The sequence below is a fragment of the Rousettus aegyptiacus genome, unplaced genomic scaffold (assembly GCF_014176215.1).
Source record: "Rousettus aegyptiacus isolate mRouAeg1 unplaced genomic scaffold, mRouAeg1.p scaffold_m13_p_6, whole genome shotgun sequence".
Classification (NCBI taxonomy): Eukaryota; Metazoa; Chordata; class Mammalia; order Chiroptera; family Pteropodidae; genus Rousettus; species Rousettus aegyptiacus.
In genome coordinates this window covers 86,943,394-86,966,305 of record NW_023416309.1, presented here as the reverse complement: position 1 = coordinate 86,966,305, position 22,912 = coordinate 86,943,394, and the positions used below count along the sequence as shown (strand labels likewise).

The 22,912-nt window shown below is 33.1% G+C and overlaps 1 protein-coding gene across 10 annotated transcripts in view; it reads right to left on the bottom strand.

Annotated features, from left to right (window-relative positions):
• Positions 1–22,912, bottom strand: part of BCAS3 (BCAS3 microtubule associated cell migration factor) — a 508,191-nt gene that overhangs the window by 312,906 nt on the left and 172,373 nt on the right. For all 10 annotated transcript variants that reach the window (XM_016143369.2, XM_036222219.1, XM_016143368.2 and 7 more), the window contains exon 15: positions 6,163–6,427. In XM_016143369.2, coding sequence (XP_015998855.1) covers positions 6,163–6,427 — 265 coding nt within the window. The remainder of the gene's footprint in view (positions 1–6,162; positions 6,428–22,912) is intronic.

The window sequence follows — 22,912 nt, the reverse complement described above, 5'->3', positions numbered from 1 at the left end:
AAGCAATTCAGGTGTAGGAAGAAGGTGTTGATGGTGGAAAGCAAAGGCAAGTCATTCACTTTGCTTGGGGCATAATAATGGTGAAAGAAATGGTTTCTTCATTCAGCAAAAGTGTACTGACTGGTACAGGAATAGGCATTTTCTGAACTTTGTCTTTCTGCCTCACGCTACCAGTACTTGAAACCATCCTCATTTCCTATCTCCATGAGAAAACAAAAGTAATCTCTCCCCTCTAACGATTCCCCATTTTTCTGTTCCCCTATACCAGCGCTCCTCAAAAGACTTGTCACCACTAGTCTTCAATTTCTCTCTCCCCATTCTTACTAAAATCCACTCCCGTCAGTCCCCTACCACTCTACAAAATCGCTCATCAAAGTCACATGTATTCTATATTACTAATTTTGATGATATTCTTTCTTTTTCTCAGTCCTTATCTTAATTAGCTATTAGCAGAATTTAACACATTAATCACTCTCTTTTCTCAGAAAAAAAAAATTTCTTCATTTAGCCTCTAGGATTTCTCACCTAAGGTTTTCCTTCTATGTCACTGGCTACTTCACGCAGGAGGACCCCAGGACTTGGTCCTGGGATAACTTCATCTTGTGTTTTTTTAATACTCACTCCCTTATAAGACGACCTCACCCAGATTTTGGCTTTATCTATGCCTCCTGAATATTTATCCTCAACCTAGTCTTTTCCACTGAACTCTGACTCATAAAACCAACTATCGACTTAAAATCACTAGGAGGTCAAAGACAAGAAGTACACAAAACGTGTCCAAAACTCCTGATTCTGCCCTATCCCCAAACCTGCTTTAACCCTGTTTCTCGTTTCATTTGATGGCAACCCCATCCTTCCAGCTGTTCAGGCCAAAAGCCTGACTAGTCACTCTGACTCCTCTCTTCTCTCATACTTGACATAAAATATACCAGAAATCCCAGTGGCCCTACCATCAAAATATATCAAGAATCCAATTACTATTCAGAATCTCCACTATAAACAACTGAGTCTAAGCCCTACCTTCTCTCACTTGGATTTTTGCAATACGCTACTAACTGGTCTCGCTAGGCTTTGACCTTTGTCCATCTACAGACTGTGCATTCTTAACACAGATATCCATTCTGATTCTGCCAAAACACAGCTTATCATGAAACGCTCATTCTCAAAACTCTCCACAGCTTCTCCATCTCGCTCTGGGTCAAAGTCAAAGGCTGACGTGATCTGGCCACATTTCCTCTCTGATCTCATCTTCTACTATGAGCTTCAACTATGCTTCAGCCACACTGGCCTCCTTGCCTTTCCTTGAACACTTGAGCACAATCCCAGCTCAGGGATTTTTGTACTAGCTGTTCCTTCTGCCTGGAACATGTTCTCCAGATATTTGCATGACCTTCTCCCATACTTCCATCAGATCTTTATTCAAACATGATCTCTGTAAGGTCTACAGGAAGCATTCTAATTTCAAAGTGCAATCCTCTCCAGGCATTCCCTATTATCCTTCTATCCTTTTTCTCTATAGCATATAAAACTATCTATCTATCTATCTATCTATCTATCTATCTATCTATCTATCCATCCATCCATCCATCCATCCATCCATCCATCCATCCATCCATCCATCCTGTTTATCATTCATATCATTCCATTAGAAAGTCAGCTCCATGGGAAAAGGAACATTTTCTTCTTGTTCACTGTTATCTTCTTAGAGCTCAAAAATAGTGCCTAGAATAGTAAACACTAATAAGAGTTGCTGAATAAATGACTGAATGCTGCAGATGTTAAAAGGAACAACAATGTTACCATAAATTGTCTTATTAAAAACACTTTTAAAGATATTTGGAAACTTGACTTAAAGCTTCAGAGTCTACATTTTATCAAATAGTAGGCAAGGTGCAAAGATACAAATATAAACAAGAAAAGACCCTGTCTTCATGAAAATCAGTCTAATGAGACAGACAGGCATGTCAATAAACAACTAACATATTATAATATAATCAAAGTACATTCAGAGTGTCAGTATTGAGGCTGATACAGATGACACATCAAGAGATATTTAAGAGAGGCTTAAGAGACGATGTGATAGTTTTAGCAAGATCATAATTAAGTAGGGTTTTAGCAGGTATTCAAGGGGATAAAAATTATTTCAAGTAGAGATAAGTATACAAACAGGAAAGGTGCCAAGAAATAAACACATGTGGCATATTCAGGGAAGAGCATAGAAATCTAGGTGTAGTAGGACACATAGCTAGAAATAAGGCGAGACCTTCTCTAACATTCTAAAAGTATGGTGAGACATTGAAAGACTTTAAGCAGAAGAGTGGAAGATCGTATTTATGGTTAACAAAGAAAATGTATGTGATGGTAAAAAAAGGCTGGAGACTTTTGAAATAATTGAAGTAAGAAAGGATTATGGGTTCTTAATCATTTTTGTGCATGGACTGCTTGGACAGTCTGGGAAAGCCTGTGGACTCTTTATCTGAATAATACTTATAAATATACGAAATAAAATATATAGAATTACAAAAAACAATTATATTGAAATATAGTTAGCAGTACATTTAAAAATTAAGTTCTATTGTAATATATGTAATAAATATTAAAATCAAGAATACTATTATATAATATATAATTTCAAAGCTATGGTGAGCATAAACATTATTTCAAAATATATTTCAGTAATTCAAAATACTTTGATATATATATTTCATATATACTGTGGTATGAAAACATCTGCATTTTTATTGGTGACAATGTCACGAATACTACTAATATTACTGTCATGGGTTGTCTATATTCATAATGAAAGGAAACAATTTCAATTAGAGGATAGTAAACATAAAGATGTAAATTTTTTCCTATCCATGTTAAGGGGTCTTGAGTTAAGGAGCCCTCACATAGACTAAGGTCCAGGCAACAAGATCGGAAATGAAAGAGATATTTAGAGAAAATATATTTCAAATAAATAAACATTCTCTGTTAAGTTAAAAAAAAAAATGGCAAGTAGATAAAATGATCCTAACCTACACTGGACTGACTCCAGAGAGTAAAAAGGAAATATCCCTATATCAACTGTTATTTAACAGTTTCCTTTACTTTGCTAAAAAGAGCACAAACAACGGTAATACCACCAAGCATGATTCATTTTCAAGATGAATCCCTCCCTGCTCAAAGTTTACATTGTTTTTGACCAGCATCAGATTGTTTATCCACACAAACTCTAAATACATCATTTTTAGAACTAACCAACAACAATGCCCATTTTGTTTTGACATGTGAGATACAAAAAGGACATGAAGAAAAATGACCATCGCTCTAATGTTGGTGCTTTAAAAATGAGAAAAACTACACAGAGTAATGGGGTGAAATTCCAACGTAATAAAATTTTTATACGTGTTATCAGGAGGAAAATGCCGTCTGAAATTCCTTGCTTTCAAAAGGAAATGTTAAGTACAGCACTATTGTCAGTCTATAATATCCTCTCTGAGATGTATGCTGGTAGTTTTAAGCAACGATATAAAAAGAGCTGTGAGAGCAATTAAACTGAGAGAAAGCAAAAAAATTCAAGTGTTGCTCTTCAATTACATGTTCTTTTATAAATGACAAGTCCTTAACTGATTGGCACTTTGCACCCTCCAACAAAAATACATTGAAAGGTATTTGTTCGAAGTCTTTTAATATCTATCTTTCCCCTTGGACTAGAAGATACACAGGGCAGAGATGACGTTTAGTGTGTGTGTGTGCGCGCACGCGCACGCACATTATGCCCAAACCCCAGCACAGGCCATGGTATGAAGAATGCTTAATAAGGAAGGAAGAATAGAAAGAAAAAAAGAAGCTCAAAAGAATACTCTCTGAAGATGTATAATGTAAGGCCTATAAATCCTTCCTAATTTTTCTACTAATACATATGGTTCTCTGGTCAACCTAGCTGCCCCATGCACACTGAATCTCTCCCCATAAAGTATTTGGTAAAATTTAAGTAAAGAAAAATATTCAATACAAAGCAAAAGGTCCTCTAAGAACCTATACTACCACCTAATTATATGACAAAATATTTGTATCTAAAAATGTAATTAAGTAAATTTTTTCAAATGTCTAAAAATATGAATATCTCATATCTTTCTAAACTTTTTTAAAAATTCTACTTTCTTAAACAACTGTTTTCACCTAGAACTGATTCTAAAATATTCTCAAATTTAAAGGTCATGGGTCACTATTCAAGTTAAATATACATGAATAACAACTGTTCTTATAAAAATAATAGGGCAAAAGCATAAAATATCACCTAAGGAATAAATACAGGTTCTCCACAAGATTCCATTTGCCTATGTTTTTTCAGTCTATCTTAAAACTTCCTATAGAAAAGCTATATCTAGAATTGATAAGGTATTACAAAAGGATATGTGTTTAGGCAGAAGCTAAAACAAATAAAGACAGGTATGTAGCCGAAAAGAATTGCAAAGTGGTACTCAAACAAATACCTGTACACACATGTTCATAACAGCACTATTCACAACAGCTAACAGGTGGAAGTAACCCAAATGTCTATCAGTGGATGAATGGATAAAATAATTGTGGTATATACATACAATGGAATAATATTCATAAACAAAAAGGAATGAAATATTGACACAGACTACAATGTAGCTATACCTCAAAAACATTACACTAGAGAAAAGATGCCAGAAACAAAAGATCATATATTGGACAACTGCAGTAATATGAAATATCCAGGACAGGTAAATCCACTGAAATGGAAAGCAGATTGGTGGCTGCTAGGAGCTTGGGGAGAGAGAAATGGAGAGTAACTGCTTAAAGAATATCTGGTTTTCTTTTAGAGTAAAGGAAACATTTTGGAACCAGGTAGAAATGGTGGCTGCAGAATACTGTGAGTATACTAAATGTTGCTGAATTGTTAACATTTAAATGGTTGATTTTATATTACAGGAATTTCAGATCAATTAAATAAAGACTGTTTTTCTGTAGTAACCATAATCTCTCTATATAAAACTTCCTATTCTTAAAAACCTAAATTGGTCATCTGTCAAGAAGAATATGCAATGCTCTAAAAAACGTGTTATCTAGTGTCAACAAATGTTTTCTGTCTTTCCGATGGGAATGAAATGGTACAACCACTTTGGTATTATCTACTGCAGTTAAGATTTGCATACATTATAAACTAGCATTTCCACTTAGAAATGAGTACACATTTGCACCAAGAAGCAAGTACAGAAATTTTCATTGCATCATTATACATAATAACCCAACCCTGGAAACTACCCAAATATATATCAATGGTAGTAGAAAGGATAAATAAGTATGATTGTACAATGGAATATGTAGGAGCAATGGAAATAAAAGACATAAACCTACGTAGAACAACATGAATTAAACTCATAAACACAATTTTAAAGAGGTTAAATATACCAAATTACACATGCTCTGTAATTCCATTTAAATAAAAGTGGAAAATGATATTTAAGGATACTTCCTTAGGAGAAAATTATTTCTAAAAAGTAAGAAAATGATTACCATGAAAGTCAGAATCATGGTTTACTGTTCATGGAAAAAGAGCACAAAAGCCAAGTTCTGGTAATGTTTAATTTACTGGGCGGGGTGATAGTTAAACAACTATTTGCTGTAAGATAAATTATTGAGCTATACATTTTGTTTGTTTTTCCTGCAACATATTGGTGGAAATCCCACAGACATGTATTTTCAAATAAAATGCAAATGCTGCTCTAAAATATAGGTGACTGATGACCACTCTACTCCAACAACGAAAATTTCTTAATGAACTATATAGTATTGACTTTGCTTAAAGACAGAGTTTTCTGGATAAGATATATAGATATGAGACGCAGTCTCTAAATTTATGAAAATAGTTTCAAACTTCATATTCCATATAGATGACACCAAGTATCCTTTATATATTGAAAAACTCAGGGAGTTTAAGCAGCATCTTGAAGATCGCCATTACTATATTGGCTTCAATTTATTAAATTATTTAATAAATTAAGAATGCCCCCAAATGAGCCTAAGATCTTGTCTTTGCATGAACAGATTAGGAAAATGGATTTATTTTATCCCAGATCTCAAAAATTAAGGGTAAAAGGAAGGAGGATTGTAGGGTTCGTGGGAGAGAGAGAAAATTAAGTTTACCGTGCAGAGGTGATCCAGAAGGGCTGCTTGATAAACCTGAAACAGGGCTGCAGCGACCTCCTTGTTTAGATGTCAGCTCCTGTTCAATCTCTTCCAGCCCAGCACTTTTCTGGAAGCGGCTCATACGATTCACAACTCGTGGTGACATATGTGTTCGAACACAAGGTTGGCCACCATAAGGATTGATTGGGAAAACGTGGGATGTCCCCCGGAGTGTGCTGACCACAACCCAGCGACAGTCATGGCTGAAGCAGATGTCTTGTACCTAGAAATGAGATATGGAAAAATACAGAAATGATTGAGAAACTATTTGCATTGATCTAAGAGTATCAGACACATATCACCAAATACAAAAAGAAATGCTTGCCTCATTACCAAATTTACCTAAAATCAGGTTATTAATAAAAATTTCATGCTACAGATGAGCTTCATGGTGAATAGTGAGCAAAACTCCATACCAAAGATTTGGTAAGATTCAGAGTAGGAAATTGTATCCCTTGCTACACAGAGTGTTAAGTCAGAAAGCAGGAGCCGAGGTAGCTTTACCCTGTAGAGCTCTAAGAAAAGATACATGATTGAGGTTTCTCTAAACGAATTTGCCTTTTAAAGAGTATAGAACAGTTAAAATAAAATTACACATTACACATTGTAGCTGAGGAGATTAACTTAATCATTCACTCAATAAATATTCACTGGGTATCATGCTAAATAAGCACTAGGAAAAAAGGAGTGAATAAGTTCTTCGGCTACCAGCCTAATAGGAGTTAAAAACATATAAGAAATTTGTTAAAATATAATATCTATAATAATATGTAAATATAATATGTATATTTACTGTATAATATACATGTATACCACATATAACATACAGTGGTAACAAAAAGGAAGGAAAATATGAACTATGCTTATGAGATGTGGAAAGGAGTTGGTGAAGGTGGAGAGTTAGAAGTGACCCCCCAAAAAAACCATTATCTGAAAAGGTATAGACTCTGGAATTGAGTTTTAAAGTAGGATACACTTATAAAGACAGGAGAGAAAGAATCCCATTTAGATGTATCAGATATCCCGTTTTAGATGTAAATGCATAGACATAAGATGGAAATGGACAAGTACTAGTTAAGGTAGAAACAACAGAAGAGTAAGCAAAAGTTGGAGCAGGAGGTATTTGGGTTATATTTAAGAAATAGTGGAGCCAAGATTTCAAATTTGTAAGGATGATTCTGAGACTGTAATGTAGGGGAGTGGATTTGCAGTGGGGTGAGGGTAACTAAAGGAAAATTCAGTAGAAGTCCCTTCAATTGTCATGGATATAGGTCCTTGAAGGGAGGTGGGATGCAGAAGAGAAAATGTCTCAAAACACACTGACAACCCAAAATGCCCATCAATGAATAAACTGATAAAACAAACAAAAAAAAGATGTGGTGCGTGTATATATATATGCAATGGAATATAATTCAGCCTTGAGAAAGGAAGATAATCTTGCCATTTGCAAGGATATATAGATGAACCTTGAGCACATTATGCTATTTGAGATAAATCAGACAAAGACAAGTACTACGTGATGCTTACGAGAAGGTGGGGTTTGGGTGATAAGATTGATAGTGTTTAAAGGTGTAAACTTGTAACGAGTAGTAAATAAGCCATAGAGTTCAAATGCACAGTATAATGAATATAGACAATAATATTATATTACAATTATATAATATAATAAACATGGCTACAATGGCAATCATGTTACAATATATAAATGTATCAAAGTAAAACACTGCATACTTTAAATTTACACATTATATGTCACATTTATTCAATTAAAAAATAACTAAAATAAAACAAAACAAAAGCTTATGTCTGTAGTGATTGGCTAACACTGCAGGTCATAAGGCCTCTGTTGGCTGCTGCAACTAGTCAACTTTGCCCTAATGTCGAAGTAGCCATAGAAAATATGTAATGAATAAGTGTAGTTATGTTGGGGAGGAGCTTTATTTAAAAAACAAGTGGCTGGCCACACACCTAATCTAGGGAAAGTTAGTCACTAATATGTATGACACTGACCAGGCACTGAATATAGAAGTTCCAGTATTTTCAAATTAGCAAATTGAATTTACTGCTTTTATCTTGATATCAATCCAGTGGTGACAACTTGAAATATAAATGTCTCCATTTATTTTTTATGCTTTAAAAAAAGCCAAGTAAAATTCAATATTGTTTTGACTATTTTTAAGCTTAGCCTCTAAAAGAAGGCAAGGCGTAGATACTTAAATATTTTCTACACTAAGTGATAAACTACAATAATTTTCTATTATATAAAGCAATCAAACAGTGCTCGTAAAAAATCCAGACAATGTAAAAGTATGGTAGAATAAAGATAAGAAGTTCATGAGTGGGATATAACATTTAAAAAATGTATATGTGTGTATACTTATATATGAATATATTAGCTATAATTATAACATGAGCTAAGTAAAAGTCAGAGAAGCCAACCTTCCAATATATTAGATCCTCAAATAAGCCTAAATTCAGATTAATATCTTGATTAATATTCCAGAAATATTCCACAAAGGCTACCATTATTCATCAAAGTACAAGTTTTTAAAAAAAGTCTAGAACTTTTTAAATTAAAAAAAAAAATTAGCCTTATGTATCAAGACAAGATACTTCATGGCTAGACTATTGCTAAACAAAAATTATCAATACATATAAAAACCTAAATTCAACCACAGGTGTCCATTTCAATTACTGTGATAAATGACACGTTAACATTATAATTAAAGGATCTCCTGAGAACTGACAAATTTAACTCCCGGGGATACTATAATTATGAAGCAAAAGTCATTCCAAAAGTATTTTTTTACCTCTGTACTTTACCTATAACTTTCAAATAAAGTGACTTACAGAAAAGCAAGAGAAGGGAAGGGGCGGGACAAAAAAAAAGTGTAAACGACATGAGAAAAGAAACATAGCATGAGAGACACTTAATATCATAATATCAATTGCATTAACACAAGCCAGAATCAAATAAATACATACAGAAAAACATCTTTAGGCTTATTGAGTAACTTTGTTCCATCCACAGTGTTATCTAAAATCTTTTTCCAAAACACTTATAATCAAGACCACTTCCTGATCTGTCGATGAAAAGTTTCCTTCTTTCATTTTAAGAATACTTCTGATATGAGGTGGTGCTAACAATCAATGTCAACACAGGAAGACAAAATTCCACCTAAATGCTTACTTAGAAAACTGCTATTAGAGCAGTGATTCTGCTCTATGACCTTGAAAACACATCAGGTTACATAAATGAGCAAAGAAGGGTTACTAAAGATATTAGCTGTCAAGAAACTAGAGAAAGTTTATTCCTTTAAATAACATTACAGAAGATAACAAGCCTCCTACCCACAAAATGCAAAATGATGTAGCTGCTGGTATTATCAAACAAGTTGGGTGGTTTTTCATACATCATTAAAAAGAAGGAAGGCTATACATAGTGGCAGACTAGTACTAAAAACATAACACCACACGCATAATTTTTAGAGCTCAATTTTGGAATGATATACCCAGTAAAGATTTTTTTCACAACAAAACAGGACAGCTATATGAGAGTTCTATCTCTAACTTAGTGCTACAGTACTAAATATCATGGCAAAGAACCCTGATCATGTACAGATCAGGCAATTGTTATAAATAGGAATTCAACAAGAACAGGTACCAAATAAGCAATATGTCAACACTTACTCTCAAATTTAGGAAGTAAACATATTTAGATAATTACTTTCTATTTTTTTATTTTTTTATGGTGACATTGGTTAACGAAATCCAGTAAGTTTCAGCTGCACACATTAACATTAAAGTATATATATATAAAGTATATATATATTTACAGTGTGTGTTCACCTCCCATAATTAGATTTCTTTCCATCACCACATTTTTGACCCCCTTCGCCCCATCAACCTCTCCCATCCCCCCACCACCTTCTGGTAAACACTAGTCTACTGTCCATGTCTATGAGTCTCTCTGTTTGTCCTGTTCATTTGTTGCTTTTAGGTTTAAATCCCACATTTAAGTGATATCATGTGATCTTCAACTTTTTGCTTAGCATGATTATCTTAAGGTCCATCCATGTTGTTGCAAATGGCAGTATTTCACCTCTTCTTATAGCTGAGTAATATTCCATTGTATGTATGTACCACAGCTTCTTTATCATTTATCCATGTCCTGGCCACAGTGAATAATGCTGCTATGAACATCGGTGTGCAAATATCTTTTCAGATATGGGTTTTCAAGTCTTTGGGGTAAATACCCAGTAGAGGGATTGCTGGATTATATGGTAGATCAATTCTTAGTTTTTTGAGGAACCTCCATACTGTTTTCCATAGTGGCTGTACCAATTTGCAGTCCCACCAGCAGTGTATGAAGGTTTCTTTTTCTCCACATCCTCTCCAACACTTGTTATTACTTGTCCTGTTGATTATAGCTATTCTAACAATTGTGACATGGTATCTCATTGTGGTTTTGATTCGCATTTCCCTAACAGCTTGCAATGTTGAGCACCTTTTCATATATATGTTGGCCACTTGTATGTCCTCTAGGGAGAAATGTCTGTTCAGGTCCTCTGCCCATTTTTTGATTGGATCGTTTGTTTTTTGTTGTTGAGCTGTATGAGCCCTTTGTATATTTGGGATATTAGGCATTGCTTGGAAATATATTTTCCCATTCAGATGGTTATTTCTTTACCTTGTTGACTGTTTCTTTTGCTGTGCAGCAGCTTTTTAGTTTAATGTAGTCCCATTCATTTATTTTTGCTTTTACTTCCTTTGAGGTCAAATTTAGATAATTACTTTTTTAAAAACACTGAATATCCCCTCCCCTAAACTCAGGAATTGACCCCATCCAAGTAGATTTCTACAGCAAGGGATACGCTGTGTGGCTTCTACTTAGCGTTTCAAAATGCTGTTAAACCGAAGCAGAGAATGAATGTGGACAGGAGACAAGTGCATGTTTCTTTTAGAACAATGTTTAGCAAATTTCTAAAAAGAGCCAGATAGTAAAATTTTAGGCTTTGCAGACAAGGAAGCAAAACCAAGGAGGTACTTATAATAACAAGAAAGAAAACAAATTTTGACGAAATTTTTACTGAATATAATTTTTTTGTAATATAGGTCTACTAATGAAAAGAATGGAATCCTTTTTAATAGGAGATAATATTTTGATTATTTGGGGCTCTAAGCTAGCATTAACATCATCAAATAGATTCCAGTGCTCATCTATGAAAGCTACTCTTAGCTTGTGAGATGTCAAAAAATGAAGACAATATATAGCTCATGGACCAAAGTCTGCTGACCCATTTTACACTACTGTCAAGTGGTAAATACAGATTTGTTGGCCATCATAGACCTCAAACCAGAAAGGATCTCAAAAATCTAAAGTCAAAGTCAAAAAAATGGTAAGCTTAGCCTTCAGGTCAGCATTATTCCAATAGTTGACAAGACACTCCATAGCATAGAGAGGGAAAATTACATAAAGCCTTTGCATTAGAGGAACCCATATGAGATAAGACCAGTAAGATTAAAGTTCTTTTCTAAATTCGAAAGTAAGCAGACATTTTGTTACATCTTTCAAGTAGATGTAGCTGTATTCAATTCAACTAAACACATAATTATTAGATAATATAATTTTAGTTTAAACACACACACACACACACACACATCTCACAACCAGAGACAACTATTTCTTATTAACTTGGAACACATTCTTCCAGACATCTCTCAATGCGTAAATGGATAGGTACGTATGTATACATTTATGTGCATATATGTATTTTTATGTATCACATAAATACAAATATAGATACATATACACATGCACGTTCCAACACATATAATTTTACATCAGATAACATTATGAGTAACCAATTTGAAATGTAAGATAATCTTTAAACTTTAATGCTATAAAAGATAATCAAAACACATTGAAATAACACTATAAATATAAAGTATTTACTTGTCATTATAGGCTGTATCCATAGGTGATGTTTCCTAGTGAATATATTTACCACTTACCAGCAACAAGGCCATGGAAAAGTTAGTTAACAACACTGTGTCTTCCAGACCTTCATTTGCAAAATAGAAATAATAATGCAAATCTCATGGGGTTTTAGGTTTAATGATTTAACATGCAAAGAACTTAGAACAGTGCCTAGCACTTAATAATTACTGAACAAATGTTTACTATTATTATCACAATTAACATAAAATATATCCATTCTCTATCCAAATGTCTCTGTTTACACTGCTACCAACGTAAACCACTGTCATCTCTCCACCAGATTACTACATTAGACTCTTAACTCTTAATTCAAACCACCTACAGGCAACAAAAGACTTCTTCAAAATTAAAAACTTTTGTGCATCAAAGTACACTATCGAAGAAGTAAAAAGACAACCCATAGAATGGCAGTAAATATTTGCAAATAATACATCTAATAAAGGTCCAGCATCTAGAATATATAAAGAAGTCTTTCAACTCAACAACATAAAGACAAATAATCCAATTAAAAATAAGCAAAGGATCTGGTAGACAGTTTCCAGACAATACATACGATTGGCCAATAAGTACATGAAAAGATGCTCAACGTCATTATTCATTAGGGAAATGCAAATAAAAATCCCAATGAGATACCACACTTCGAACTTAAAAGAATAGCTATAAACAAAAAGAGAGGTAAAATAATAAGTTTTGACGAGAATATAGAGACATTGGATCCCTCATACAGTTCTGGGGAGAATATAGATGGTGCAGTCACTTAGAATATGCCTGTAAAAGTTAAGTATGGATTTACCATATGACCAACAGTTTTATGCCCAGATACCCGAGAGAACTGAAAACACATGCTGAAACAAAAACCTGTATACTAAGGTTCACGGCAGTATTCCTTAGAGCTCAAAAGTGGAAACAACCCAAATGTCTACCAACTAATAAATGGACAAATTGTGGTATATCCATACAAGAAAATATTATTCAGTCATTGAAAGGAATAAAGTTCTGATACATGCTACAACATGAACTTTGAAAACATGCAAAATAAAAGAAGGCAGACAGAGAAGGCTACATATTGTATGTTTCCATTTACATGAAATGTAGAGGAAAAGCAAATCCACAGAGATAGAAAATAAATTAGCAATTGCCAAGGGCCAGAGGGAAGGTAATGGAGAGTGGCTGCTAATGGGTACCAGGTTTCTTTTTGGGGTGATAAAAATGTTCTGGAATAAGACAGTAGTGTTCGATATACAATTCTGTAAATACACTAAAAACCACTATTACATTGTACACTTTAAAAGGGTGAAATTTCTATTTCTGTATTATGTCTCAATAAATCTGTTACTTAAAAAATGAAAGGACTAACTAGCTAGACTGCTGAAAGGGAAGTTCTACAGCTTCTTTTATAGTTCATGGTTCCATTTAACTGTTCCTTAGTCCTTAGAGATGTCTTTTATCCTATGCTCAAAGGAAGATAAGCAGCTCTAAGATGCCTAAACTAGCATTTTATCTGGTTCTATCTTGGCTCATTTCATATCTTGGTTGGGGTTAAACAAGCGACTTCAATATAATTTGAGTAAAATATATAACCAGATATACTTATTAAGTTTTCCTTCATTTGGCATAAAGGTGTGGCATAAAAAAAGACAGGGGAAAAAAAAAAAAAACAAGAAAAGAGTACCCAGTTTAGTCAGAGAATCCTCGTTAAGACACATTATTACCAATTTAGAGATTTAAAAGCTCTACTTTTGAAATTTTCTATTTAAATTTAAATGTCAGAATTCTTAACTAATGAGATTCAAATTAAGAATACATACAAAGTGCCTAAATGTTTTGCAAATTTATATTATTTTATTGTTATATAATTTATTGTTCTTTAAATGGTTCCTGTATTACCTACCTATCATACTTATAACATCTCACATTTTTTCCTTATTGTAAATGATATAAAATTTGGTTATCAGAAAACAATTAGTCCCCTAGAAAGCTAATATACTTGGTTCCTTAAAACATACTATAGCTATATTGCGGTAATTCTAATTTATTTCTAAAAATTGGCATACTGAATTATCTATTTTTAAATATTTCATTGATTTAATAATCCAAAACAGCAATATTATATAACAGCAAACATATACTCCCATGGAATAATTATGTACAAAATTTTATTAAAACAAAAAAACCCATATCTAATTAGTATATCTAATTCACAAAGCAGGCTGAATTCAAATTGCATATAAAACAAGAGTATTTGAGCACTAGAATTAAATGTTACTACATAAAACCATCAAAGATGCATAAATCATCATCTTATAAGGCTCTAAATTTATACTAAAAACTCATTCAAAATCCTATTAACTAATAACAGTGATAAAAACTTAGGATTATTTTAACATCCTAAAATCTAAAGCAGAGATTCTCAAACTTTGGTGTGATATGAAGCACCTAGATTATTTGTAAGAACTGCAAATCCTTTGGTCCCACGTTCAGAATTATGATTCAGCAGGTATCAGGAGACGCAAGAGATATGACCAAGAAATTTGCAGTTTTAAAACACTTGGATAATGACTCTGACACTGATCTAAAGTCTGTAATATGGAGCTAGAAAATACAATAAAGTGACCAGAAATGGCAGGCTCCCTACATCCATAATAAATTATATAAATTATATGATATGATACTTTTTTAAAAGAATGAAACAATTCCTGAAACTAAAATAATATTGAATGTCAACAGCAATGGAAAATAAAGTCTTAATGACGTAATAGCAATGATTGCCTAGGGTGTAGGGCAGAAGGTTAGACTGAAAGGGGCAGGAGTAAAGTTCCTGAGATGATGAAAATGCTCTATGTCCTGACTATAGTGACGGTTACACAGATGCAAGTAGTGAACAGTAAACCGAACACTCATCTCCAACCATCACGCCCTCACCTGACACCACCACAGGTGCTTCCTACATGCTTACCCAGCCTCTCTTATAGCATGTGTTGACACAGTTATAATCACTTAGACAAAAGGGTGCTACTACAGAATTCTGAGGAAGTATCCGCTTTCCTGATTAAAGGAATTAACATCACTGATACTGCCCTTTCTCCCCATCTTATTGCCTAAATTCAGAAAGGATGCCCAGAGAGGTGGCAATTAAAAACAATTATGAGGGAAAGAGCAAAACAGTCACAGAAACACTGTTGAGCAATTATACCAAAACCAGAGTATCCTTCTTTTAACATAAGAAAAATAAACTCTGGTGTTTTAAAAGCATTGTTAACTGTGATTTTGTTTCTGTGGCCAAATACATACCTAATGATTCAAATTCTAATTTCCTTTCTAAGTCTCTTTTAAAAAGAAAAAGAAAAAGCAGAGAGAACTTGGGATAAAAATTCTCAAATCCCAGGGTTCTATACATTCAGAAGCCTGTAAGAATGACAATTAAAGCCATAAATACATGTCCCATATAGCAGCATTATTTACGATAGCCAACATATGGAAGCAATCTAAGTATCCATCAAGACAAATGGATAAAGATGTAGTACATATGTAAAACAGAATATTACTCAGCCATAAAGAAGAATGAAAGCTGGCCATTTGCAACAACATAGATGGACCTAGAGGATATTATGTGAAATAAGTCAAAGAAAGACAAATACCATATAATTTCACTTACATGTAGAATCTAAAAAACAAAATAAGTGAACAAACAAAACAAACTCATAGATACAGAGAAGAAATTGATGGTTGCCAGATGAGAGAGGGGTTGGAGATATAAGCGAAAAAGGAGAAGAGATTAAGATGTACAAACTGCTAGTTATAAAAACAGTCAGGAGGATGTAAAGTACAGCATAGGGACTATAGTCAATAATACTATAATAACTACGTATGGTGTCAGATGGGTACTAGACTTATCGAAGTGATCCCTTCTTAAGTAATATGAATATCTAATCACTATGTTGTACACCTGAAATTAATATAATGTTGTATGTCAATGGTAATTGAAAAATTTTAAAAATTTTTCAAAACTAGCCAAGATCCAAGCCATCAGATGAGGTTATGTTTAATAAAAACTTACAGGGAAAAAAAAAAAAAGAAGCTATTTGAATAAGAATTAATATATAAGTTCTAGAGACAGTCCCAACCCAATACTTGAATAATTTTTTCCTTAAAAATTAATAAATACATTTTCATTAAAAATGGAAATGCAACAAGGTCAATGGCAATAAAAGTTGGCTTGGGAATAAGTTCTTTAGAATAGAAACATGGTATAGACCAATAATCTACATATACTCTCTAGCTTATCTGCTTAGTCCTTCCACCTCTCAATTTTTCACATGCACTTATTTATTCAATAAATATTTATAGAAAGCCTTTTACATGTTTTACACTCTTCTAGGTGCCAGAAATGCGAAAATGAGCTAAAATAAGGAGCGTGCAATTACCATTTGAACCAACAACTATACTCTCAGGCATCTATGACAGAAAAATAAAAACTATGTTCACATAACATATTCATAATTGCCCAAAACCATTAATAAAAACTATGTTCACATACATATTCATAATTGCCCAAAACCATAAACAAACTATGGGAGCTAGGTCTACTTATAAAAGGGCAACAGAACAAAACTACAGTATCTTGATAGTGGTGGCAGATACACAAAACTACGTGTTGTGATTAAACTATATGGACCTAAACGCACACCACATACACACACACAAATAAGTGAAATCTGAAAAAGATCAGTAGATTGCACCAATGTTAATATCTTGGTTGTGATATACTCTAGTTTTGCAAATGTTATCATTGGCATAACTTGGGTAAAGTGTGCATGAAATCTCTCACTACTATTTCTTATTAAGTACACATAAATACAATTACTTCAATAAAAATCTGAATTAAAAAAAGTGAATGTGATGCCTTGCAAACATAGAGCCAGCAGTGCTAATGTAGATGGCTCCTGCTGCAGCCTGAATTTAAGTGAAGACGAAGATGAGGGGTGGCCAAAAATGTCAAGGACTGAAGGGTGAAATGTGACAGCGTCAGAAGTAGGGCCAGAAAGAAGGGGGCTATTGTGCCTGTACACTCACTGGACGCTGGTAATTGTATCACTGCCCACGGGAAATAACTGGCACTGACACTGGATCCAACACTTGGCTAAGTGAGAAGAAAGGCCAATACTCCTGGATGTCCTCATAAGTATCTGCAAGCTAGACACCAAGATAGGGGATATTGTGACAACCTGGCAGTCGTCATTTGAATAACTGGCATTTGCACATTAAACTTATTAGTCCATGTCCTCATAGGAAAAAAAATATCCCAGCATGAGGTGTTAGCAAACTTCATAGTAGGGAAGAGAAGCCACAGTTATGTTGGCATACTACTGTCGTTACTCATGTTGATGACTGTATAATTGGTATTACTGGTTTACATGATAGTACTTACTTGCTTGTGTCACAGAGTATCCTCTGCCATGTAGAGTGTGGGACAAGTATATGACCAACCTACTAGGCTTCCAGGTCCTTCCCATGTTATACAATAGAAACAGAGAACCCCAGCAGGGAAAAAGTTTAGGTGAAGACTTACTAGCTGATGAAGTACTCGGAGGTGTTATCCCAGTACAACACCGCCACCTGCCTGATCCAGCATCCAAGTACACTCCCTCTTTTAGAGGGCAGCTACTAAGTTCTTGTAACTGAACAACTGACCCATGGGAGCTTTGTGATTTTCCAGACTCACTCAAAACTGATGATAAACATGGTAGTAGGGCCCAACAGGGCTTGCTAGTCAAATGAAAATGCTATGTTCTAGACTGTTCCAGCCTAATCTTAGCAGTATCTTGTTTTTAGTTACTTATCACCTAACTCCACTCACTGCCAATGGCTTGCTCAATAGTCCCTTATTGCACAGTTTCCTTTAAATGCCTAATTTATTGATGAATTGGCTAAGATGAAAAGTGACAGCGTCCACTAGCCTAGGACAGCTGTACAACCTTAACAAAAATTCTGGAGGGACAAAGGTAAGGACCAATCAGCATAGCAAGAAAATGGAAAGCTGTAAGCTCTGCTTTAATTGAGGGGTTGCTGTAACTGTGGGCCAACCATGCCTACTTGTTTACATATTATCTATGGATGTATCTGTGCTACAATGAATTTTATATTATAAGAATTAAATCTTAGTAAAGCTAATTTTTTTTGGGGGGGGAGACTGACAAAAATCAGGATCAAAGAGTAATGCATACAGCTGCCATGTTCAGCAAATAAAAATATAGAAAGTCCAGTAAAATTTGAATTTTGGTATAAACATAACTAGGCAATATTTGGGACACACAGTAAATTTATATGTTTTTATCTGAACTGACCATCAAATACTATAAATTAATAATATTAAATAGCTAGATTCTTTTCTCCTTGAGAATTAAACATATTAATCATTTTGCAGGACTGCTCTGATAAAGTAAAAGTAATACTGATATGCAGATAGTTCAAAACTAAGTCAACCATTTTTCAAAATTACCATGGTAAGTACAAAATGGCTTGTGTCCACTTGAGTAAGACATTACAGAAGTATATTAACAAAATATTGTAAGATTTTACAACATATGACTTTACTGTTGAAAACTGGGAATATTTTTCTAACTACATATGTGCTTTATAAGGAAAATTACTGTCAGATGCAGAGGATATTCCAAGTCATAGATCACAAAACAACTTAATTCAACATAATGAGATCCACATAGTTGATTTTCCTCCTTGCCTGATTAAAGTATCCTCAGAATTCTTGGAAGAATCCAGAATGACATGATTTTGAAGTACTCAAAGATGGATAGACAGATCATATGCCATATAGATTTTATCATCAGTGTTAAATTCTATATATCATTTCAAAATAATTTTCGATAGAAGCTTATAAAATTAATGTTATGGTCATTGAGTTTCCTTAGATCTTGATGTTTGGTGTTTAGAAATTCCCAAGTTCCTAAATTACAAGGTGTGACATGGAACAAAATACTTTTAATAATTTCTATTTGGTTTTCCTACCTGTTAAATAGGAATAGCACTGGCAGTATCAAACATTTATACCTATAAATATTTATCCATGTGCAGGGCAACTAGTCTAAGGATGACAGATACAAAGAAGCTTTAGCATAATTTTTCCAGGTTGGATATGTAGGTAAATTAAATGATAACTAACTAATGCTAATGCAAAAGAGACATCAAAAATAAGTTTAAGTAAAAACAAAATTGGTGTAAGTGCTTAAAATATTCTAATTCTCTGAGGTTATAAATAAAGTAGTACATACCAGTGACTAGTGAGGACAGGATAGGGATTGAAAAAACAGAGTTAAGAAGTACTCAGAGTATATATGTGCCCAGCAGCATAATGGAATATTAAATCTTTACATAAAATGCTCATCTAATTGAAAACTTCCATACAAAAGAAATAAAAACGAATGGAAACTAAACATGACAGTAAGCAAGCTAGTTATGCTAGAAAGTAAAGATACTGTCAAAAAATAATGGAGACATGTTAAGGGACACAGATGTCAAGTTAATAGGATTCAACTAGCCAAATCTGGGACATTTAGAGTATTAAAATAATTACTGAATGATATTATCCATTGAGTAAAATAGAAATCTATTCAACCAAATGATACATGTATATAAAAGAAGTAATATAAATTTTGACGAGGAATAAAATATTTACCATAGTTTAAAATTACTTCTTAACCCACCATCTACCCAGGGCATAACAAAGAGGCAGTAGACTGAAATGCCCATCTACCCGTCTTCCCATGAAAGAGGTGTATTTTCATACTTTAAAAGTTGCTGCCTAAGGGTCCAACTTCCAAGCAACCTAAGTAGCTAAGTGCTGACTGAGATCCAGACCATATTAACAAAATGAAGGATAAAAATCACATGATCATCTCGATACATACAGAAAAATAATATGAAAAAATTTGGCATACATTCATAATAAAAATTCTTAATCAAGTGAGTACAGAGGGAACATACCTCAATAAAATAAAGGTCATATATGATAATAGCTAATATGATACTCAATGTTGAAAAGCTGAAAGCTTTTCCTCTAAGATCAGGAAAAAGACAAGGATGCCCACTCTTGCCTCTTTTATTAAACACAGCACTGAAGTCCTAGCCAGAGTAATTAGGTAAGACAAAGAAATTAAAGCCATACAAAATGGAAAGGAAGAAGTCAAACTGTCTCTATTTGAAGAACACACGGAAAAAAAAAAAAAAAACCCTAAAGACTCCAACAAAAAATGTTAAACTAAACAAATTCAGTAAAGTTGTGGAATATAAAAACAAACATACCAAAATCAGTTGTTTCTATACAGTAATAATGAACTATTAGAAAGAGAAATCAAGAAAATAATCTCATTTGCAATTGCATTGAAAAGAATAAAATACCTAGAAAAATTAAACCAAAGACCTGTGTAATGAAAGCTGTAAGATACTGATAAAGAAAGTGAAGAATGTACAAATAAAAGTTATTTCATTCTCATGGACCAAAAGAATCAAAATTATTAAAATATTCAAACTGCCCAGCGCAATCTATAGATTCAATGCAATTCCTATCAAAATTGTATTAACATTTTTCACAGAAACAGAACAAAAATCCTAAAATTTGAAAGGAAACAAAGAAGACCCTGAATAGCCAAAGCAATCTTGAGAAAGGACAAAGTGGTAGGCATCATACTTCCTAATTTCAAACTATATTACAAAGCTATAGTAATCAAAACAGTATGGTATTGGCATAAAACAGATGCTAAAAATAGAGCAAAACAAGAAAGTAAATAAAAGAGGGTATTATTAATGAATAAAAGGCTACAGATATCACTAATATAATTACATTGTTTTAGAATTCCTAGACAGTGTAATAAGGAAGAAAAATAAAACTGAAAAAAGTTAAAATTATCATGATTTTCAGAAAATACGTTCTATTTTAAAAAGCCAGAAAACATTACTGAAAACCTATTTGATTATACAATAGAGTCTAGGAAAGCAGGAAGATACAAATTTGATACAAAACAATCAATAGTTCTGTCATACCACAGCAATAACTAATTTTAAAACATAATTCCTAGATGTAAAATTTCTATATTGTAAATATGTGATTTCTAACCATATTAAAACGTAATTTCAATGTAATCCAAATAAAAAACTCCAGAAGATTCTTTATATAACTCAACAGGATTACTCTAAAATACATCTTAATGAAAAAATGTCCAAGGATAGCTGGGAAAGATTTCGAAAATGAACATTAAATCATTCCATAAAGCTAAAGTAAATAAAATAGTATAATATTTGTGGAAAGTATTGTTTCATTTTTGCTTTCTATTAGAGAAATTTCCAAACATACATGAAGTATAGACTGCTATAATGAATCACCAATAACGATATTACCCAACTTCAATAATTAATACTTCGCACATATTGTTTAATCTATCTGTTAATTTGTTTTGCCAGAATATTTAAAAGCAGATTAGAGATATCACACTTTTCGCCTGTACCTACTTTAGTATGACTTAAGATACATGCCTAACAGATACACTTAAAAAAAAAAAAATTGCAGACCTAAATCCAGCAAAATTAGCTGATTAGTATCATATAATACACAGATCAAGGTCTATTTTCTCCAACTGTCTCAAAAATATCTCTCTACATTCTGTTTAAATCAGGCTCCAAAATTCACACATTGCATTTAATTCATGTCTCTTAAGATTCTTGCAATCAATATAACTATCCCCTATTGTCTTTTCATTTATTTGTTCTGTTACCTAACCAACTCTCGTACTCCTAGTTTATTTTAAAGCAAATTCTACACATCTATAAATACTTTAGTATGTATCACAAGAAAATAAGGACATTAAATTCTTTTAACAGCATCTACTAAAGCAAAGGGTCAAATCTCACCATTTGTATGAAAAAGACATTTTATACTTGATTTTTATGAAACAGGATTCAAATAATGTCTATACTTTGTACTTAGATAATGTTCTCTAAAAATTACTTTTAGACCCCACCACATCCCACTTTTATTTTCACATTACAATTATCTGTTGTAAAAACCAGGTCACGTTTGTGATGAAGAACTTCCCATGTTTTAGAATTGGCTAGTTGCATTCTCACGGTATTGTTTAACTTGTCCCTCATCAATCTCTGATTTTGTTTAAAGTGCTAATTATATCTAGGGGCTGAATTCGATTCATGTTTAACTTAGAGGGTTGGGCAGAAATATTTCATAGATGATATAGTATACATCCTATCTCATCACATCACAAAACACATGATAATTGATGTTCCACTTTGGTAATGTTACGAATCATCAGCTACAACCGTACACAGATGATTACTGCCTAGGTCCACTGTTTCATTAGCGTTAGCAACATAGTGATTTTTAAAATTCCAACTTTTTTTTTCAATTTAAGTATAACTGACATGCAACATTATATTGCTTTCCGGTATACAACATAATGATTCAATATTTATTTATATTGCAAAATTATCACCAGAATACATCTAAAATCTAATTTTTTAAAAACTGGAATTCTTCAGTAAAAAAAAATCCATTCCCTCATCAACTATTTCATTAATGCTAAATACTTCCCTTTAATTATCAATTTTCAGAATGGTTAGAAAACAGCAACTTATAGTAATACCCAACGCTTTTTTTTAAAGTATCATTTTCTACATATTTATGGT